This window comes from Stegostoma tigrinum, chromosome 27 (assembly GCF_030684315.1).
Source record: "Stegostoma tigrinum isolate sSteTig4 chromosome 27, sSteTig4.hap1, whole genome shotgun sequence".
NCBI lineage: Eukaryota > Metazoa > Chordata > Chondrichthyes > Orectolobiformes > Stegostomatidae > Stegostoma > Stegostoma tigrinum.
In genome coordinates this window covers 4656382-4678943 of record NC_081380.1, presented here as the reverse complement: position 1 = coordinate 4678943, position 22562 = coordinate 4656382, and the positions used below count along the sequence as shown (strand labels likewise).

Genomic DNA, 22562 nt, shown 5'->3' with positions numbered 1-22562 from the left:
AGTCAGATTCCTCTGCCACAAGGCTGTGGGTTCAAGTTCCATTAGAGGCTTGTGCATCAACTTTAGTCTAAATGTGCTGCTCTTTGAGATTCCATCTGGTCTCTCCAGATTTAAAAGATTTCACTACTATTAGAAAAGAACGGATCACTGTATCCTAGGTAATATTTATTCCTCAATCAATTGTTACTGAAACAGATTACCTGACTGTTATCCTATTGTGGTTTGTGCAAATTATCTGCCTCATTTTTTCCATCGTAACAGTAACTACGCTTCAGTAATTTCAGTGACTCTCTCAAACCCTTAGAGCTTCGTGAGATCACTTTTATAAATTGCACTTACGTTTTTTTGTATCTGTGCCTGAAAGATTTTAACCCTTTTTGCAAGAGTAGAAAAGACTAAGTCAAAAAGGCTGCTTACTTCATAGCAGTGTATTTGTTGTTTTCTCTTGTTTAGGAACAGCCATTTACAAGGAAGCATGGGATTCTGCAGAGTTTAGTCTGTGCTTAACCTCCGTCACAAACATCTACTTTACGCATCTGTGGAGGATGTTTTTTTGGTTTGGAGTAATACTTTCTCCTGACCAATTTCTCAATCTATGTATTTGGAATGTTACTTCTCTACGTATCACACCTGAGCTTCCAAGTGGCATTTTACAAAGTTCCAAATGAGTACCTTTCACTGATCTCAGCTATATTGACCAAATTCTCCTATCTGCTTGGATCAGGCTGCACCATATTACTTCATTTGAACTAGCTGGTGAAAAGAAGACCACTGCAGATTATCTTAAATAAGCGAAGATTTTTCTACAGATGAAACAACCAACATGCAGAGTTTACTTATGCTGTATGCTGTGGAAAAGGCTATTCGGTCCAACTGGGCCACTCTGTTGTTCAAGCTTCCTCTTTTTTTTTTCTCCCCCCTTTGTAACTATCTAATCCCTCCCTCCTCCCTCTAGCTTCCCTGTCAACGTAGCTATACTTTTTATTCCAGAGACTGCCATGGCAGAATGTTCACTCTCTGGTGATCAGATTCTTCTGAATCCTCTGCTGAATATTTTTGGTAGTTATCTTCCATTGGTTAAATGCCTACATGCTGAAGTTTTAAATTTAAAGCATGTGATTGACATGGTGGAAGGGTTTTGGGGACGAAAGACCTGAAGGAAATAGGGTCTAGACAGGCAATGCAAATTTTGCAGAGGTTTGTAAAGGGACAGAGGTAAGTGTTTCAGCAATAATAGGAACTGCAGATGCTGGAGAATCTGAGATAACAAGGTGTAGAGCTGGATGAACACAAGCAGCATCAGAGGAGCAGGAAGGCTGACGCTTTGGGCCTAGACCCTACATCAGACCATTTCTGAAGAAGGGTCTAGGCCTGAAACGTCGGCCTTCCTACTCCGCTGATGTTGCTTGGCCTGCTGTGTTCATCTAGCTCTACACCTTGTTACCTTAGAGTAAGTGTTGTGTGTTACACCGCTGAAGGACTTGATTTTGGTGAGCAGAATTTACAACAGACAGGATTTTTGAGTTGAAAGAAAGGGATTTGGAGAAATTGACCCTGGATTTACAGGAAGGATGTGGAATCATCAGAAAAGGTGCAGAAGAGATTTACCAGGATGTTGCCTTGTCTGGAGCACAGGCCCTATGAAGAAAGGCTGAGGGACTTGGGTCTCTTAATGGAGAGGAGAAGGCTAGGAGGGGATTTAATAGAGACATACAAGATGATCAGAGGATTAAATAGGGTGGACTGAGAGTCTTTTTCCGAGGATGATTACGTTAGCTTGTACAAGGGGGCATCGCTACAAATTGAGGGGTGATTGATTTAAGACAGATTTCAGAGGCAGGTTCTTTACTCCAAGAGTGGTAAGGGCATGGATTGCCCTGCCTGCCAGTGTAGTTAACTCAACCACGTTAGGGGCATTTAGAACAATACATGCTTATCCAAGGACTGTTTATGTTCTATGAAGCAGCCAGTGCATCAATGGAACTGAAAAATGTGGGAAAACTAGAGTTTGCACATCCTGGCTCTCTTGTACAAGTTTTTATTTGGGGGCAAGCACACTGTTCAAGTAAGTTTCCACATTACAAGGAATCTGATTTTTGTCCATCCATAATTCTGTTTAGAAGGTAGTGGTCACCCATCTCCTTAAACCTCTGTATTCCACGTGACATTGGTGTACACGGTGCTGCTAACAAGGGAGCTCTAGGATTCTTGCCCAGTGATGGTAGAGGGCCAATAATATAGCTCCAATTTGGGATGGTTTGTGGTTTGGAGGGGATTCTAGCAAATCATGATCCAGTTCGTCTGCTGACCTTGGCTGCCACCTGTGGAGGAGAGCACAGGTTTAGGAAATATTGCTGAGGTGACCGAGTGAGTAATTGTAGCACATCTTGGAAAATGTACAGAATGCTGCCGGCTGAAGAGGGTGTAGTAGGTGGTAATCAGCAGGAGGTTTCCTTGTCCATGTCTGACTTGATGTCGTAAAACCTCTGTGTGAAGTGTCAAGGTTGAGGACTCTGACGGCAGCTTCCTACCAACAGCATATCACAGTACTGCCACTGCAATGGTGTCTGGGTCCTTGTTTGTAAGGTATGATTCCATGACTGAGGTAGTCTGGCAACTAGTTTGGGCATTAGCTGCCTCCATTGTGACACAAGCTCCTAGATCTTTAGTAAGAAGGATGTTGTAGGGTCAATGGGAATGCCACTTTCAATAAAACAAAAGGACTGTGGATCTGAAATAAAAACCGAAATTGCTGGTGAAACTCCATGTCTGTGGTAGGAAAGCAGAATTAACGTTTCTGATTTGAGTCACTGCACTCTGTCAACTCTGACAGTAGAAACTGCCAGACCTGAGTTCACCAACAACTTCTGGTGTTTTTAGTACCTAGATTGGTGCTGGTGGCCCATTTGTTTTTAAACCTCTTTGCTGGATCAATTAAATTAAAAATACAAACAAATATGTTTTAAAATTATCAGCCAAATGTATTAAAGGATCTAGGGCGAAGATGGGTATATGAATTTGGCTTGCAGATCAGTAATCATCTAAGTTGATAGTGAAGGAGCTTGATGGACTAACTAGCCTATTCCTGTTCCTATGTCTAACGTGGCAAGCTTCACCTTAAACTGGAACCTCTGTCTAATTTCAGGTTAGACATGGCTGTGACGCAACCTGTTGGGGTCCTGGACCTGGAGGTTGTCTGCAGACTCTGTTGCATCGAGCTATTGATGAAAATAATGAAAACTCTGGTTGTTTCCTCATTCGCAGGTATAGATTGTGGTGTTATAACTGCCATCTTTTAATTATTGTTTACAAAATTGCACTGTACTCAAGACTGTTTCCTAACATAGCCTGCTTTGTAGAATACAATTTTTGAAGCAAAACTTAAAGTACTGTTCCAACTAATCATTCCAAATATTAGTCTAAGATGTCCAATTATTACTGACTTCCATGATTCTTGTAGGCACTGTACAGCTTGTAACACCGAGGGAAGGTACTGAGCATCACATCTGTTCAGCAGATGGCTATAGACTCATAGCACGGAAATGGATGCTTTGGTCCAACCAGTCTGCGCCAAACATGATTCTAAACTAAACTAGTCCCACCTGTCTGCTGGCCCATATTCCTCTAAACTATTCCTATTCACATATTGAACCAAATATCTTTTTAAACGTTGTAAACTTGCTCAGGAAGTTCATTGCACACATGAACCACCCTCTGTTTTTAAAAAAAACACAAACACAATCCTCCTCATGTCTATTCTAAATCTCTCTCTTTTCTCTTAATATGTCCCTAGTTTTTGAACCCCCACCCCCACCCCACCCACCCCCAAAAATCCTAGGGAAAAGACAGCTACCATTAAATCTATTTATGCCTGTCATTATTTTATCAACTTCTATCAGGCTACCTCTTTTATACTCCAGTGGAAAAAGTTCCAGCCTTTCTGTGCAAATCAAACCATCCATACCTAGCAACGTCTTGGTAAATGTCTTCTGAACACTCTCTCTCCAGTTTAATAATATCCTTCCTAATAACTAGATGACCAGAACTGAACATAATATTCCAGAAGAGGCCTCACCAGTGCCCTGTATAACCGCAACGTGACTTTCCATTACTCGAAGGACTGAGCAATGAAGGCAAGCATGCCAAACTTCTTTTCCAACCACCCTGTCGTCTTGTGATGCAGACTAAGAATTATGTACCTGTATCCCTAGGTTCCTCTATTCGACAATACTACCCAAGGCCCTACCATTAATTATAAAAGCCAGACCCTTGTTTGTTGTATCAAAATGCAATATTTTGCATTTTATCCCGATTGAACTCCACCTGCCACTTTTCAGCCCATAGATTCTTCTATGATCTTAGAAAACCTTCTTCACAGTCTACAATACCATTGATTGTTGGTGTCGTCAACAAACATACTAACCATACCTTCTATCATTTATGTAAATGACAAACAAAAGAGGTCCCAGAACTGTTTCCTGCAGAATACCATTGGTCATAGGCCTCCGGTCCGAAAAGCAACTCTCTTCCATTACTCTCTGCAAATTCATTGTTTCGAAGTTGGTCACGACAGAACGACCAGTGATGCAGCCTTTACTTTCTGCCGTTTTTTGGTGTTTTGGGAATATCTGATAAATGATCTGTGAATATTGCTCTCACGCAATGGAAGAATGGTCTAACCCTAGTTGTTTAGTGAATGATCTCTATTTCCTCTTCCCCCCCGGCGCATTGTATGACGCGGGCATACGGTCTAGAGTCCCTGAAAACACTCAAACAACTGTTTGTTTTATTTCTGGAATCATGTTTAAAAATTAGCAAGTTTTACAGACTCCACATTTAGAAATATCATGGACGTTTTTCTATTGTAAAATTGGTGTGAGTAACATACCTTTTGGTTATTGGCTAGATTTTGATCCTCCTGGATGAGGAGAAATGATTCAGCATTTTTAAACAGCTAAATCAATTAGAAAGCTTAGACATAACACACAGGTCAGTGGATATGTCTGCAGAGCTGCAGTGACACTCCTCTTTTTCATGTTCAGCGGGTGTGATGGAAACAGTCCAAGACGACCTGGTCCCAATGGTGAAGGTGATGAGGAGGCACGTGATGGACAGACACCATTGCACATGGCAGCAAGCTGGGGCCTTGAAGAAATAGTGCAGTGCCTTCTGGAGTTTGGAGCTAATGTAAATACTCAGGTCAGTGATTTGTATATGAGACTTTCAATTAAAACATAATTTGGCTGGCTGTGTATTTACTTGATATGCTGGGCTATATTTTTACACTGTAGAAACTTGCTGTCCCTGTCCTTAGACTAGTATTGCTGCTACGACCCACAATTAAACAATGCATGAATCACCTGAAGTGGTTTAACCTCTTCCTGTGGTTAAGGGGAAAAATAGCAGGTTCTAGTCAGAGACAACCTGGTTGGTGGGGGAAATGTGGGAAGAGTGCAATGCCAAAGTAACAAAATATTGTGTGGCTTATTTGTGTCTGACTATGACACAGCATATTTTGGGCGGCACGATGGCTCAGTGGTTTCCTCCTGTGGTCCAAAAACGTGCAGGCTAGGTGGATTGGTCATGCTAAATTGTCTGTAGTGTTCAGGGGATGTGTAGCTTAGGTGGGTTATAAGGGAATGGGTCTGGGTGGGATGCTCCAAAGGTAAGTGTGGACTTGTGGGGCCAAAGGGCCTGTTTCCACACTGTAGGGATTCTAGTCTGATTCTGTGACCTGAACCAAGCTCCCACGTTAGGCTGGCAGTTGAAATTCTCATGCCCCAAGCCCTGAGTCACACCTTTTTTAAGAATATCTTTTGTACAGTGTTGGGTGAAAGCAGTGTGATAGAGGTAAAGATGACCTTTTTCCTAACAAATACACAAACTAGAAGGATTATTCAAGAGAGATGATTGTTAGGTACCTGGGCTTAGGAGCCTGCTGATGATCCCTTTTGCAGCAGTCTTAGTGGGTGAGTGTGTCTGGGTAGCCAGGTGAAGATGAAATGGAATTCTGAAATAAAAGCAAACTACTATTTTCTGCTAGGTACACTCTCCACTGACCTATGGTGTTTCAGGTCAAAGGCCTTTCATTACAATTTCCAGTTCTGATAAAAGGGTCAGCAACCTGAAACATTTAAATTTGTTCTTCTCCACAGATGCTATCTGACTGGAGTCTCTTTTTCCAGTATTTTCTGGGCTCTGAATTTTGTGACAGTATAACATTCATCAAATTAACACCCAAGCTGTTTGTGACCCTCTCCTCACTGGATTTTGATGTTGTGTTGCTGGTTGTCATTGTCCTAACTCTTCCATGGCTGCTTGAACAACTTAGGTGGCAACCCAAAGAATTGCCATCATTAGATGTTGCCTCTTTTCAGAAACTATGCTAATATGCTCAGTTTTGGAAATAAAATGATTTTAACCTGGTCCTGAATATTTTACTTGTCCATAAACTAAGTATCAACAGGAATCGCAGTTATTGTTGGTAGAGATGTTCTAATCGTGGAATGTCTTTAATGTGTAACCTGATAGGTTGTATGAAGCTGGTAGAGAACAGATTGTGAAGCTGGATGAGCACAGCAGGACAAGCAGCATCTCAGGAACACAAAAGCTGACATTTCGGGCCTAGACCCTTCATCAGAGAGCTTCATCATCCTCTCTGATGGGTCTAGGCCCGAAATGTCAGCTTTTGTGCTCCTGAGATGCTACTTGGCCTGCTGTGTTCATCCAGCTTCACACTTTTTGTTATCTTTGGATTCTCCAGCATCTGCAGTTCCTATTATCTCAGAACAGGTTGTGTTGTAAATTCCAATCCTGCAGTAAAACTGCTGTAGATCAGTTGTGCATTGATAACGAGGTGCCCTTTTTAAATTTACAAGGATGCCGAGGGAAGGACTCCGATCCACGTTGCCATTAGCAACCAGCACAGTGTGATCATTCAGCTTCTGATCTCCCATCCTGATATCCGGTTAAACATACGGGATCGGCAGGGTCTCTCACCGTTTGCCTGTGCTATGACCTACAAGAACAACAAGGCCGCGGAGTCTATCCTCAAACGGGAGCCAGGGGCTGCTGAACAGGCAAGAGTGACATGTTCCACACTATTGCTTTTTTATTTATTTTTTGTGCTATTTCACGTCATTTTGATATTTGAAAGAAATTGCTTGGTCTGACGGCTGCAGGGCTATTGAGTATTGAGGTCTGAGTTGGAAACTTGAGGTAAAGTAACTAGATCCAAACTGAAAAGGCCAGCTTAAGTTTTATCAAATTATTCAGCATGCTGTTTGAAGCTGTTATCTATCAAAACTAGTTATGTTTAGCAGAGTAATAAAACTACTTATTTTAGACCCGACATTACCATTTGGCACATATTGGCAATAAATCTCTATATGGTTGTACCTTTGCCCAGTATTTTATCCCTATAACTTCGGTTTGAATCGGACCACAATGATGGGTTCCCTTAGCGGGTGTCTTGAGTTGCTTCAGGTTCCGTACTGAAAGTTGCCCTTAAATGTGTTGTAGTTCAAAAACCATAGTCCGGCTGAAATGAGTATTTGGGATGGTGACCATGTTCCCAAAGGTTTAACGGAATGAGAAGTTATGTATACGTTTTAAATACTGCTCCCTGACCTGGGGAAGAGCAAATCTGTGTATCGTAGTCACAAATATCAAATGGGTTTGGCAGAAACGCCTCTTTACTTGATATGAGACTGAAGAGAAGTTAGACAGTTACTACCAGTAGCATAAATATATGCAGTAAAAGGAGGCAAAAGATTTTGGTAATTAGATGAGCAAGGGAGAAAGGCAGATGGCATAGAGCACAGCCTGGTTGGATTGAATGTTTTTATGCTTTGCTTTCATTATGTTCTGATCAAAGATCAACTGCTTATAGTGTTTATAATTCCAACTGTTGTAAATTAAATAACAGACTGAAATGTCCTCTTGATAAATCCTGTTTTAGTTCTAATGAATTAGTCAATCACTGAAACAAAAGCATGCAATTTTGCAGATGATATTTTAACAAAGAAAACTGATTAATAAAAGAAATTAAAATATCACAAATCAAATGATCTAAAGTTCAAAGATTAAGCATCCCAGTAACCTTACCTTGGTAAGTTGTTTTTGTTTTTTTTAAAGTTATAAATCATTTGTATAAGATTAGAACTGCAGAATAACTTTCCTGGTACTATTACAACACCTAAGCTTAAACACGCCCAACTCTAAATTACTACTTCAGTGTTTTATCATAATTCTGATCTGCGGCTAACACTAACTCTTTTTACTCCAAGGTAATCTAGTTTTGCTGTAGCCGCCTTCCTTGAGCATTGGGTCCATAGAGCTGCCTTTATTCAAGGGCTTCACAGGACTGCCCAAACCTAAAGTAATACCGTTTTTAAAAATATCTAAGACTTGGATTTTTCCCCAACAGCTTTTTGGAGAAAAAGAAAGTCCCATAAATCTCTTAGAACATAGAAAAGTACAGCTCAGTACAGCCCCTTTGGCCCACGATGTTGTGCCGTGGAATAATCCTAATCCAAAAATAAAATAACCTAACCTACGTTCCCCTCAATTCACTGCTGTCCATGTGCATGTCCAGTAGTCGCTTAAATGTCACTAACACTCCACTTCCACGACTACCACTGGCAAAGTATTCCATGCGCTCACAACACTCTGGGTGAAGAACTTCCCTCTGACGTCTCCTCTATACCTTCCTCCTAACACCTCGTGGCAGTCAATCCTGCCCTGGGGAGAAGTCTCTGGCTATCAACTCTATCCATGCCTCTCATTACCTTGTACACCTTAATCAGGTAACCTCTCTTCCTCCTTCTCTCCAGAGAAAAGTCGGAGCTCAGTCAACCTCTCTTCATAAGACAAGCCCTCCAGTCCAGGCAGCACCCTGGTAAACCTCCTTTGCACCCTCTCCAAAGCCTCCACATCTTTCCTATAATAGGGTGACCAGAACTGGACACAATGCCAGAGGCCCCATTATTTAGCTTGCTGGGTCACAAAACAGTCTAAGTTGAACAAAAGTCTAGTAGTGATGCACAATAATCCATTGATCCCAAAGTTAGGCATGAAAACATTTTTGTTTAAAAAATAGCATGCTGCAGAAACATTTGGTAGTTAATGATTAACATCAGCCACCACAGAAAATCCCCTTGTTAGTAACCCAAAAACCAGTGCAATAAATTGTTTTAAAAAATATTAATCCTAAAACTCACTTTACATCACACCTACTGTCTAGCAACTAGTTTAAGGGTGTGACACAAATGTAATGGATTACTTTTATGATGAGGATTTTCTCACTTCTGAATCCATTGTCCACAGGTTGATAACAAGGGACGGAACTTCCTTCATGTTGCTGTACAGAACTCTGACATTGAGAGTGTGCTGTTCCTGATTAGTGTGCAGGCGAACGTGAACTCACGAGTGCAAGATGCCTCCAAGCTTACACCACTGCACCTGGCAGTACAAGCAGGCTCTGAGATAATAGTCCGCAACTTGGTAAGCACAATGTGTTAGAATACAGATTTCCTGAAGTGCTTATTGCCTTCCCCTGGTAAGCTGTAACTCCATTCTACCATTAATATTTGATAAACGAACTTTGCAGCAACTTTCAAGAAAGGTTTGGGACTTAGACTTTCTCTAGACCAGACCATTTGAGAGAGCAAAGCTGATACTAAAACATCATGGACTGAGGATGACCTGCACCTGTTTAACTTTGTTACAGTAGAGGTTGAATTGAATTCCTGAGGGGAAAGAAAAAGCAACAATCACTTTTTCTAAATACACAATGACCTCAAAAGTGAGATCCCTTGAGGAACAGCTTTTGGTGTGGTATCCTGTCTCAAGTTTACCTTTTGTCTCGCACCCAGTGGCATGAGGACAGTCCTGTTGTTCCAGGACTTTAGACTCAATCTGTCAAAATCTTGAAGATGGTGCACTTAGGAATCAAGGAGGCAATGTGATATTTATAGAATGAGTCTCAATTAGACATCTGGGGCTGCAGATATTGAAATCATCATTAAAAGTAGCGCCATACAAAGTGCAAACTGAAGAAATGACTTGAAAAGTAGTGAAGCTAAAATAAACTTCTTTAGAATCTTGGGTAACACTTAACTATGCACAATTGTTAAATGCAGTGGAATTGAATCGGAGAAAAATAGTGCAAATTTAAATGGTCATCTGTTAATAGGCATTGCACAGGAATGCAAGCTATAAAGTGAAGAATTATTTTTAAGCTATTGTTTTGTTGCCAGCTACAAGACCATTATAGCTCTGTACCTTGAATTATATTCTGGTATTTGTTTGGTGACCAAGAATAATTTTGAGGTTTCACACATTCTCGCTAATGATTCTTTGGAAACATCTTGCTTGTGTTGTCTCTACCTGTTCCATTTCACCTGCCTGCTCACTTTGTAATGTCGCCAACTGTTTAACCATTAAAATCTACAAACAGAGTGTGTGAGCTTCGCGTATCCCTACACAGCAACTCATTCCTGATTTTTAATTTAAATATTGCACTACTGAACTTAGTGATTTATACCATGTGGTCCCAGACTCTCAAAGGGCATTTGGGCAATTCCATTGGATATCCTTCACATTTGCAAGGCTTTTATTTTTCAATTGAATATTCCTGTTTTCTGTTGAGCTGTATATAATTTTGCTTTCGTTTCTTTCTTCTCTCTCCTCCCTCCCCACCCCCACCCCCAACCCCTCTCTTTTTTTTGGTCCTGCTGCTGTCAGATTAAAGTTCTTTGGTTTTGACTGTTGTTTTGTGGTCCATCTTATCCAAGTAAGTATTTTCCCTGTGTTCCAGCTGCTTGCAGGGGCCAAGGTGAATGAACTAACGAAACACCGTCAGAATGCTCTCCACCTGGCAGCTCAACAAGACTTGCCAACTATCTGCTCGGTGCTTCTGGAGAATGGTGTGGAATTTTCTGCTGTTGATGAGAATGGAAACAATGGTAGGGGACTTCTGCGCAAAATGAATAAACAGCCGTCCTCCTTGTTTAAACTAGCTTTTCAAAATCACTTTTTCAACTCCATTGCAAAAAAGTGACATTTTGCATTCAAGGTCATATCTAAACAAGGCATCATCTCGAAGATTAAATTTGACAATATAGCCAGAGAATGTTCCTAAAATGGCAGTCATACAAAATATTAAGTGAGATGCAGTTCCAGAACTTGGATGTGTTCAAATAAAGGCATAACTCTGAGTTAAGCAAAGGAAATTGAGGATTCATGAGGACAGAAGTGGCCAATGAAGAAGATGTCTTTTGTGTAATGGCTCTGTCTCCATCACAGATGTGCATAACATTTTCTTACCTGTTGCCCACAGTTGGGCTCATTTACAGGTGTTTCAATTTGGCAGCATTTCTATTTAACCCTCTTCATTTGAGATGGAGCACAGGGACCAGTGAAGAGTGTGCAGCACAGCCGTAGTTGCACAAGAGATTCCAGGCTCTGCTGAGCCTGTGTGGGGAATTATCAGGCATTTTTCCGTCCTTTTGTGCATTTAACCGGGATGATTCTGGTCAATTGGGAATACTTTCTGTGGAACTGCATGACTTTAGTCTGGGTATAAGTGAAGTATCCTAATCGGGTATTGAAAGGGGTGAAGGATCTGTAATGAGTGGAGCAGATAAATGATGTCATGAGGCCAGGGCCATGCTAAGTGGCTGGCAACTGACCTTGGAACTAGAATAATTAGCATCAGTTAGTGGTTGGATATAGTGCTGTGTATGGAGCAGACAAAGAGTATTTGTGTACCTAAGTGGTTCTGTAAGAGAAAAGCAGTAGTGGTGATGGTAGAGAGTGCTGCTGAATTTAGATCTGTATGATGGGAGTCTGGGGTTGGTGTCACTTCTAGTCAGGCTGTTGATAGTGAGCTGATTATCAGTGCACCTAAAGCCAAAGTGTTGCTTTCTGCATTTGAGGGGAAATGCAGTGTCTTTTGGGGCCCTTGTGGCACAGTGGTCATATCCCTACTTCCTGAGTTCAAGTCCCACCTGCTTCAGGGGCGTTCTAGTACATCTGAACAGGTTGAGTAAAATCTCTTGATGCAAAGTCTGAACTAAATATAATGATGCTTCATCTGTCCTCCTTGACTTGCTATTCACTCCCTTGGAACACTGTTGCTTTCTGATGCATTGTGAACACCCTTTTGAAGTTTATCACGTTTTAGTTACCGTGGGTGAGATGTGACACTTGACAGAATGAGCATCATTATAAAACAAACACATAGGGTAGTATCTCAAAGGATAAAGTAAAAGCTCCCTTCCCTATAGATCAGTGCTGTTATGGCTTGGCACAAAAGCAAAGTCCTGAATGCTGGAAATCTGACACCAGAAAAGCTTGGCTGGTCTGGCAGGGTTTGCAGAGGGAGAGTTGATGACTCTGCTGGTGTTTCTGCTGCAGTTCCATATTTATTATTTTCTCCCTTTTCCCCCTTTATAGTTTGCCTAAAAAAGTTAATGTGAAGGAAGATTGGTTTGAAGTTACTGAACTTGATACGAGGGAGCTAGTGCAACTTGGATAACTGTTGTGTGTGACTCTGCTACAGTCGAACGTTTTGCTGCTGTGTTCAATCATGCGTTTGTCACTTCATCTGTTGAGTAGGATTTTAAATATGGTTAGATTTAATTTATTTTGTGCTGGTGGAGAAAGAAAACAATCCCTGGAATACTTAAGACCAGATTGAGGCTCTGATTTTTTTAGACTAACTGCAATATAGGCTGAGCTACTTTTTATCCTTGGTGTGTCTGCTTCTGTTAGCTGAAATGAATTATTGATCTTTTTCACTATTGTTTGACAGCTCTTCACTTGGCAGTTATGCACGGACGCCTGAATGTAGTGCGTGTCCTGCTAACCGAATGTAGTGTTGATGCTGAAGTCTTCAATCTGAGGTATGACCATTGAAAACTGAAGTAAGCTGATACCTAAAATTTCTGGCTAACCTGTTCAGTGTCCATATAAAATACATGTTTCAGTGATAATGGTATGTTGCCTGTTTTGCAACGAGAGATTGAAATGAAGATGAACTTTGGAATTACTGTTGGTTTTAGTGATGAATCAGTTTCCATTTTTAACAAAGGTGTTGATCTAAATAAACAGCAGACGAATGTTCAGAATCATTAGCCTCAGAACATTTATTGCTAATGTAAAAGCTGTTTGTTTCTGTGGCTATGCTGAACTATAGTGATGGCTGGTGATCTGATTTTTTTCCTTTTTCTCTGTTCATAGGGGGCAGTCACCTATGCATGTCTTGGGACATTATGGGAAGGAAAATGCAGCAACCATCTTTGAGCTCTTCTTGGAATGTATGCCCGACTACCCATTGGATAAGCCAGATTCCGATGGTAACACAGGTAAGCATTCAACTGGCAAAACCAGCTCCTCACAAAAAATGTCTTTTTTTTTAATCCATAGAGAATAATGCACCCTGCATTCTCTTTCAAGTCTGTGGTCATCGCTATTAGAGCGAGAGACGCACCTCTTAATACAACTGATTCAACTGTTTAGGATTAGGAAAATTGAATCGTGCATTGTAATGAATGGTCTCTGCATGTTCCTCAACATGGAATGTGATTATGCTGGAGTTTTGGGGTGGAGATATCCAGGAGGTGGAAACCATGTCCCTAATCTGTTTTATTGCAGATGGTGACAGCTCCAAATCTGTTCACCCTAGGAAGTGTATGATCTGCATACAGATCAGCTGTTCAGGCACATATGTGCAGGATGAAATCAATGAAGAAAAGAATAGAATTTTGAAGAATCCTTTCACCAGACGTGCAAACTGTTGTTTGCTAACTAGTCAAATGTTGGAACGTAGATTGCGATAATAGGAACTGTAGATGCTGGAGAATCTGAGATAACAAGGTGTAGAGCTGGATGAACACAGCAGGCCAAGCAGCATCTTAGGAGCAGGAAAGCTGACGTTTTGGGCCTAGACCCCCCCCCTCCAGAAATGGGGGAGGGGAAGGGGGTTCTGAAATAAATAGGGGAAGAGACGGAGGTGGATTGAAGATGGATAGAGGAGAAGATAGGTGATACCATCGGGCTGCAGGGTTCCCAAGTGGAATGAATTGTTGTTCCTACAACCTTCGGGTGGCATCATTGTGGCACAGCAGGAGGCCCAGGGTGAACATGTCGTCTAAGAAATGGGAGGGGGTAGTTGAAATGATTCATGACCGGGAGGTGCCGCTGTTTATTGCAAACCGAGCATGGGGACTGTTTTAGAACATCTAAGCCTCCGCTTGGTTTCCCTGATGTAGAGGAGGCCACAACAGGTACAGCAGATGCAGTATACCACACTAGTAGATGTGCAAGATGAACATCATCAACCACATCGTCCTCTGACACTTCTGCCATCTGCAATCCGACCCCACCACCAAAGACATTTTTCCCTCCCCACCCTTGTCTGCTTTTTGGAGGGACCACTCTCTCTGTGACTCCCTTGTCCGCTCCACAGTCCCCTCTAGCCCCAGCACACCCGGCACTTGCCCCTGCAACCGCAGGAATTGCTACACCAATCCCCTCACCGCTATCCCGGGCCCCAAGAAGACTTTCCACATCAAGCCGATGTCACCTGTGCATCTGCTAATGTGGTATACTGCATCTGCTGTACCCGTTGTGGCCTCCTCGACATTGGGGAAACCAAGTGGAGGCTTGGGGACCGCTTTGCAGAACACCTCCGCTCGGTTCGCAACCCTGCAGCTCGATGGTATCAATGTGGATTTCACCAACTTCAAAATCTCCCTCCGCTACTGCATTCCAAAACCAGCCCAGCTTGTCCCTGTCTCCCTAACCTGTTCTTCCTCTCAGCTATCCCCTCCTTCCACCTCAAACCACACCCCCATTTCTTACCTACTAACCTCATTCGTCTCTCTCTATTCGTCTCTCTCTCCCTCCCTCCCTCCCTCCCTCCCTCCCTCCCCTCCCTCCCCTCCCTCCCCTCCCTCCCCTCCCTCCCTCCCTCCCTCCCTCCCTCCCTCCCTCCCTCCCTCCTCTTCCCCCCCCCCCCCCCCCCCCCACCACCGTCCATCCTCCCTGGACTGGCCTCTCCCTTCCCTAACTCCCCACCTACACTCACCATTACTGGCTCCATCCCCGCCCCTTTAACTTGTCTGTCTCCTCTCCACTTATCATCATTTTTTTATCCATTTTTCTATCTGCCTCCACGCCGCCCCCCCCCCACCCAAAAAAAAAAAAAATTTTCTGAAAGGGTCTAGACCCGAAACGCCAGCTGCCTTGCTCCTCAGATGCTGCTTGGCCTGCTGTTTATCCAGCTCCACACCTTGTTATCTTAAATGTTGCAACCTCCAGTATACGTTCCATGAATCTGGAGAGAAGCAGAATGCAGTGAGCCCCATTTTTAGTGATTTTTTTTTTTCTCTTCAGTGCCCCACACACCAGTTTGTGACCATATCTCCAATGCAGTGTTGTAAATATCCTGCACGTGTCTTGTCTTCATCTTCCCTGCCCCCGCCTAGCTCAAATACAGCATCATTTACATCTTATTCCAATACGGTTAACTGCTGTGGGTATATCTTGTTTGTTTTATGCAGTTTCTTTTGAGTGTGAGATGCACAAATAAACGCATGAAATTAAAATGGGAATAGGCCACCTGCTTTTGATAAAACATTGCCTGTTAGTCTTAAATGTAAAAAAAATTAGAAATCTTGGGTTTCCTTAGACTATCCTTTTTCTTACTGTTTTTCATTTAGCAGCAGTGCCAGTGAGACGTGGTAATCTCCTCGAACAATAATGTAGAAACACAAGCTAACACTCTGTCTCCAAATCTCTCAATGACAGCTGGTGGAATTTAAAATCAACTTAATCTGGATTGGTTTTTTTAATGGAAGAAATCTGTCTTATTTTCTCATTTAGGAAAGGAAATCTGACATTGGCTAACAATTTGTGAATCTGGATCCACAGTAATGTTTTTTTTTTGATGCCCACTGAAATGGCTTGGTATGCCACTCCATTCAAGGGTCGCTTAGGGATGCGTGATAACTATTCACAAGTAATGTCTATATCCCACTGAATTGTTAAAAAATGAACAGATACCCTGTTCCACTAATACTTGATTTTTTTTTGCGTGGACCTGCTGCCTGTGAAGCAGTCCCATTTCCTAAAACCACAAGTGTCTGAGAACTCCTCATCTAATGCTTAGATTGTTTGAAGTGGAGTGAGGTATTGATCTTATTAAATGATGGAAATGGAATCATCAAATATTGATAGATAGTAAGAACTGCGGATTTCTGGAGACGGGTCTCAACCCAAGACGTCAAGCTTTCCTGCTCCTCTGCAGCTTGGCCGCCTGTGTTCATCCAGCTTCACACCGTGTTATCATCAAATATTGACCTTTGCCCCCTCATGGAGGATAAGATTTGTGCCACCTTGCATTAAAAAGCAAGCTAAAGCTAGATGTTTGCATTGGTAGTAGAAACTGCCCCTCAGTTCTCGTACTGTGTTGGTATTTCTGGCTAACGTGCCCTGTCCTTTTGCAGTCCTGCTCTTGGCTTACATGAAGGGAAATGCCAACTTGTGTCGGGCCATTGTTCGAGCTGGAGCGCGTCTGGGAGTTAACAACAATCAGGGGACCAACATCTTTAATTACCAGGTGGCCACCAAGCAGCTACTCTTCCGGCTCCTAGGTAATGTTTAAAATCATCCCAATTAATTAACTAATCTCCTTTTAAAGTTAAAGAAATTTACAGTAAAATTAAAACTAAACTAATAAATTGCACTTCTAACATTCAATACATTCATAGACGTTACCTTGTTTAGTATTAAAATGGAGATTTAAGTAGGTCTTAAGTGTTCAAATTCCAGTATTGCAATTGACATCTGAAATTATTATCAACAAACATTATATCCTTTTATTAAAGGAGGTGCAAGCAACATTTCATTGTTTATCATGTTGGGGCAGTCCAAATCTAGAGGCCATTGGTTTAAGGGGAGGGGGAAGGATTTTTAAAAAGTGGTAACTTTTTCATGCAGTTGGTGCATGTATGGAAGTAGCTGTCAGGAACTGGTGGAGGAGGGTACAGTTACAATATTTTAAAAGGCATTTTGTTGGTTACGTGAATAGGAAGGGTTTAAATGCTGGCAAATGGAACGAGGACCAATTAGGATAGTGAGTTTTGAGAAGATTTGTTGCTCAGGTTGAGGTTCTGGACGCGAGTTTGCTCGCTGAGCTGGAAGGTTAGTTTTCAGACGTTTCGTCACCATTCCAGGTAACATCAGTGAGCCTCCGACAAAGCGCTGGTGTTATGTCCCGCTTTCTATTTATCTGGTTAGGTTTCCTTGGGTTTGGTGATGTCATTTCCTGTTCTTTTTCTCAGGGGATGGTAGATTGATTTGGAGCCAATGTGTTTGTTGATGGAGTTCCGGTGGGAATGCCGTGCTTCTAGGAATTCTCGTGCGTGTCTCTGTTTGGCTTGTCCGAGGATGGATGTGTTGTCCTTCCTCATCTGTATGTAAGGATATGAGTGATAGTGGGTCATGTCTTTTTGTGGCTAGTTGATGTTAATGTATCCTGGTGACTAGCTTTCTGCCTGACATTGGACAAACAGGCAGAAAGTGAGCCACCAGGATACATTAACATCAACTAGCCACAAAAAGACATGACCCACTATCACTCATATCCTTACATACAGATGAGGAAGGACAACACATCCATCCTCGGACAAGCCAAACAGAGACACGCACGAGAATTCCTAGAAGCACGGCATTCCCACCGGAACTCCATCAACAAACACATTGGCTCCAAATCAATCTACCATCCCCTGAGAAAAAGAACAGGAAATGACATCACCAAACCCAAGGAAACCTAACCAGATAAATAGAAAGCGGGACATAACACCAGCGCTTTGTCGGAGGCTCACTGATGTTACCTGGAATGGTGACGAAACGTCTGAAAACTAACCTTCCAGCTCAGCGAGCAAACTCGCGTCCAGAACCAATTGGGATGTCTGGTGTGGACAAGTTGGACTGAAGAGTCTGTTTCCATGCTGTGTGACTTTGACTCTACAGACTGAGATTCAGGTTTTTGGGTGCCTTTTCTAGCCTTGTATGTCAGTGTGTAATACATTTAGCTCAAACTGAGTTTCTGCTCCAAAATGAGAGCAGGAACCTCAGCCGAACATTTATTTTGGTTTTGGATGTATACAAGTATCTCAATTTAATTCGCTTTAAAATGTAACTTTTCCCCAGTGTTCCTATTGTTGCTTTTGGGTGGCTGTTTTGTAGATGGTGCAACTGATCACTTAGGATGTGAAATTCTAACAGTTAGCCCTGGTTCACGAAGGGAATAGAAACACCAAAGATAGGTGGAGGCTATTGACTTCTGAAGCCTGCCCACACCATTCAATAGGATCATGACTGATTATCACACTCAATGTCCTAATCCTGCCCTCTTCCCATTAGCTACAAGAGCTATAACAAATTGGAGAATGTTTTGGTCTCAACCACTTGTGTTTTTTTGTGTGGCAGTGAATTCCACAGGCTTTCAACTCTGAAGAAATCCCTTCTCATCTCAGACCTAAAAGGCTTACCCCAATCCTTCCTGGTTCTGGACTCCCTTCATATCAGGAACATCCTTCCTGATCTAACCTGTCTAGTGCTGTTAAAATTTTCAGTTTCTACCCCCCTACCCCTCATTCTTTGCCCCTTGAGTGCAATCTTAACTGACCCAATCTCTCCTTATGTCAGTCTGCCATTCCAAGAATCAGTTTGTCTGCACTTTCTTGCCTAGACTGTAGGCATCTTTGTGTGTGAGAGAGTGAGAGTCACTTGGCTCCATATAATTTGAGGGGCCTGATTTCAGCAAGGTGAGGAGTAATAAGCATTGGGGGAAGGTGCAGAGGAGATTTACCAGGATGTTGCCTTTTAAACAGTCCTTGGATAAGCATATGGATGATGACAGGATAGTGTAGGGGGATGGGCTTAGATTAGGTCACAGGTCGGTGCAACATTGAGGGCCGAAGGGCCTGTTCTGTGGTGTTCAATGTTCTAATATATACATCTGTTTGGCTAGTTGTGGGGGGGGGGGGGGGGTTTGCTTACAGTTGAATTTGATCCATTCACCTCTCTGCATATATGCCTAGGGTGACACATTAAATTCCATACGTGATTTTCTTTTTCCCTTTTCGCTGCTTCATCATCTTTCTCACGAGCAGTTGTAGACATTGCCCTAAGTCAATACAGTGTAGAGCTGGAGGAACCCAGCAGGTCAGGCAGCATTAGAGGAGCAGGAGAGCTGACGTTTTGGGCCTAGAACTGATGAAGAAACATCACCTCTCCTCCTCTTCTGCCTGACCTGTATTCCTCCAGCTCCGCATTGACTCTAGCATCTGCCGTTCTTGCTATCTGCTGAGATGTTGCCCTAATCCTTCTCTGGCTGAGATGAACCAGTTCTAAAGTCTGGAATCTCCTTTAAACTGTGTGGCTCAGTGAGAGTCCATTTGCGTTATTCTGGTTTCACTTTCAACAACAAACGTTGAAGACTTGATGGAAGGGGCTTGTCGTGCACTGGTAGTGTCCCTGTCTTTTAGACTAAGAGGCCTGGGTTCAAGTCCCACCTGATATGGTATGTAACAACATCAGAATGATTTGATTTTTAAAAAATCTAAAGTCTTAATGGACGAAAAAGGGTTTTCTAGAGTTACCTGGGTTAAGTAATACTGTCTCTTTGCAATAAAGATCCAACTCCTACATATCTCTACAACCAAAGATGGTGTAATTGTCTTGTAGAGTGTCCTGCTTCAATGTAAATCAGTCATCCAGCCTGGATTGTACCTGCTCCCACACCCTGCTGGTAGGGAGCCAGTGTTGTTTTTTTTTCACTGTATCTCAAACTGATTGTGAGCTTGTATGGTAAAGCTTTTTTAACAATGTGTGAAGGAAACCCTGATAGTGTAAACTGTGTATTCGCCAGTCTTTGTTAAATCAGGCTCTTTATGCGCACAATGGAATGCTAGGCCTTCAGTGACACTTTGGAGTATCTCTCAGGCCCCTTTCAGATGGGCGCAGTTTTCTTTCTGTCCTATGATAAGATGTGGAGCTGGAGGAACACAGCAGGCCAGGCAGCATCAGAGGAACAGGAAAGCTGACATCTCCGGTCGGGAGCCCTCTTCAGAAATGGGGGAGTGGAAGGAGGCTCTGAAATAGAGGGAGTGGCAGTAATAGGTGGATAGTGGAGCAATAGGTGGGAGAGAAGACTGACAGGTCAAGGAGGTGGGGATTGAAGCCAATAAAGCGAAGTGTATGTAGGAAGTAGGGGCGAGGGTTGGTCAGTGAGGAGGGAGGATCGGATAGGAGGGAGAGAAGATGGGCTGGCTAGGGGTGGTGGGGGGATGAGTGGGGCTGGTCTTGGGATAAGGCCAGAGGTGGGAAGATTTTGAAGCTAGTAAAGTCCACATTGAGACCATTGGGTTGTAGGATTCCAAGCAGAGTATGAGGTACTGTTCCTCCAGTTTCTGGGTGGCATCGTTGTGACACTGGAGGAAGCCCAGGATGGACGTGTCATCCAGGGAGTTTGAGGGGAAGTTGAAGTTGTTCATGACTGGGAGGTGTTTTGTCACAAACCGAGTGTAGGTGTTCCACAAAGCAGTCTCTGAGCCTCTGCTTGGTTTCCCTGACGTGGTTGGAGGCCCTCTGAAAGAAGGCTGCAGGTTTCTTGTCGATGCATCACTGCATCTTGAGAATCTGATATGAGATAAACAATTAGTTCAGTGCATTTTATATTCAAGAGAATTGATGGAGCCATAAAAATTATGCACTACATCCAAAATCCTTAATCCATTGTTGTTTCAGACATGCTGTCCAAGGAGCCTCCATGGTGTGAGGGCTCGAATTGCTTTGAGTGCATTTCCAAGTTTGGAGTTACCATGCGGAAACACCATTGGTGAGTTATCTTGCATGACACCTTTCTTTTTCCAAGAAGTTTCCATTATACGCAGGTGTTGCTGACCTGAGTCAGCATTCATTTGCCTTTCCTTACTTGCCCTTGATCAATGCGTTTTGCATCCTAATCTGCTCCCAGGATGAGGCATTCCACTCCCGCACATCCCAGATGTCTTTGTTCTTCAAGGACTGCAACCTCCCCCCTGCAGTGGTCGAGAACGCCCTCAACACTTACTCACCTCATCCCTCTTCTCTCTCCTCTCCCCTCTCTCTCTTCCCACCCCCCTTACCAAACAACAACTGCCAAAAGAGAATCTCCCTAGACCTCTCCAACTACCCCCACCAACCTCCGGATACAACGCATCAACCCCTGCAACCGCAGGAAGTGCTACACTTGCCCCCACATCTCCTCCTCCCTCACCCCCATCCCAGGCCCCAAGATGACTTTCCACATTAAGCAGATGTTCACCTGCATGTGCTATACTGTATCCATTGTACCCGGTGTGGCCTCCTCTACATTGGGGAAACCAAGCGGAGGCTTGGGGACCGCTTTGCAGAACACCTCCGCTCAGTTCACAGTAAACAACTGCGCCTCCCAGTCGTGAACCACTTCAACTCCCCCTCCCATTCCTGAGATGACATGTCCATCCTGGGCCTCCTGCAGTGCCATAATGATGCCACCCGTAGGTTGCAGGAACAGCAACTCATATTCCACTTGGGAACCCTGCAGCCCAATGGTATCAAAAGTGGACTTCCTCAGCTTCAAACTCTCCCCTCCCCCCCACTGCATCCCAAAACCAGCCCAGCTCATCCCTGCCCGCCTAACCTGTTCTTCCTCTCACCTATCCCTTCCTCCCACCTCAAGCCGCACCTCCATTTCCTACTGGACCTGACCTAAGCCCTCCCTACCTCCCCCACCCATACTCTCCTGTCCACCTATCTTATCCTCTATCTATCTTCAGTCTGCCGCACCTGCACCCGTCAAACGTCTCCGACTCTCCCCTCGCCTGGGGCATGGTGACCCTCTGGTTAAATCCCCACCAGTTCTTGCTGTTTCACTTGCAACAACAGCCCTGTAGCTACCCTGTGACGTTGCCCATAATCATCCCTCCTTGTATCAATACATCAAATCCTCTGGTCAGATACCTCATTGCTGTTTGTGGGAGCTTGCCATGTAATTTGGCTTCTGTTTCCTAAATTACAACAGTGACCACACATTGGTGTGCCTTATTGGCTGTGAGATTCCTTGGGAAAACCTAAGATTGAGAAGGGAGCTCTACAAATGAGATTGTTAGACAACTGCATCTGCAGAACACCCTTCTGATTTTTTTTTTGTTTCTTTCACTTCATAAAATGGAATTAATGCTAATCTGGTGAGGTTCACTGGCAGGCTTCAGTGTAAGTTATTCCTCTCCAATCATGCTCTGTGGGTTGTTCATACAAGCTCAGGCCAGATTTCTGGGTTACTGTTGAAATGATTGTCACACTGTACCTAGTTGTAAAGGTACAAGGCAGCATGCATTGAGCATGATAGTGCACTGCCTTGGCTGAAAGCTAATATGTGATTACTGAGGTTACAGTAATACCACAGCCTACCTTCGCTTATCTACATGTTCATTAAAATCCTGTCTTTAAAGTTCCCACCTCAG

General features: G+C 43.1%; 1 protein-coding gene across 1 annotated transcript in view; it reads left to right on the top strand.

Annotated features, from left to right (window-relative positions):
- Positions 1 to 22562, top strand: part of ankfy1 (ankyrin repeat and FYVE domain containing 1) — a 73062-nt gene that overhangs the window by 47398 nt on the left and 3102 nt on the right. Inside the window, exons 16-24 of the mRNA XM_059655197.1 lie at positions 3146 to 3264; positions 5043 to 5199; positions 6879 to 7079; positions 9328 to 9504; positions 10820 to 10967; positions 12818 to 12908; positions 13246 to 13370; positions 16515 to 16661; positions 20824 to 20914. Of these exons, the coding sequence (XP_059511180.1) occupies positions 3146 to 3264; positions 5043 to 5199; positions 6879 to 7079; positions 9328 to 9504; positions 10820 to 10967; positions 12818 to 12908; positions 13246 to 13370; positions 16515 to 16661; positions 20824 to 20914 (1256 nt within the window). The remainder of the gene's footprint in view (positions 1 to 3145; positions 3265 to 5042; positions 5200 to 6878; positions 7080 to 9327; positions 9505 to 10819; positions 10968 to 12817; positions 12909 to 13245; positions 13371 to 16514; positions 16662 to 20823; positions 20915 to 22562) is intronic.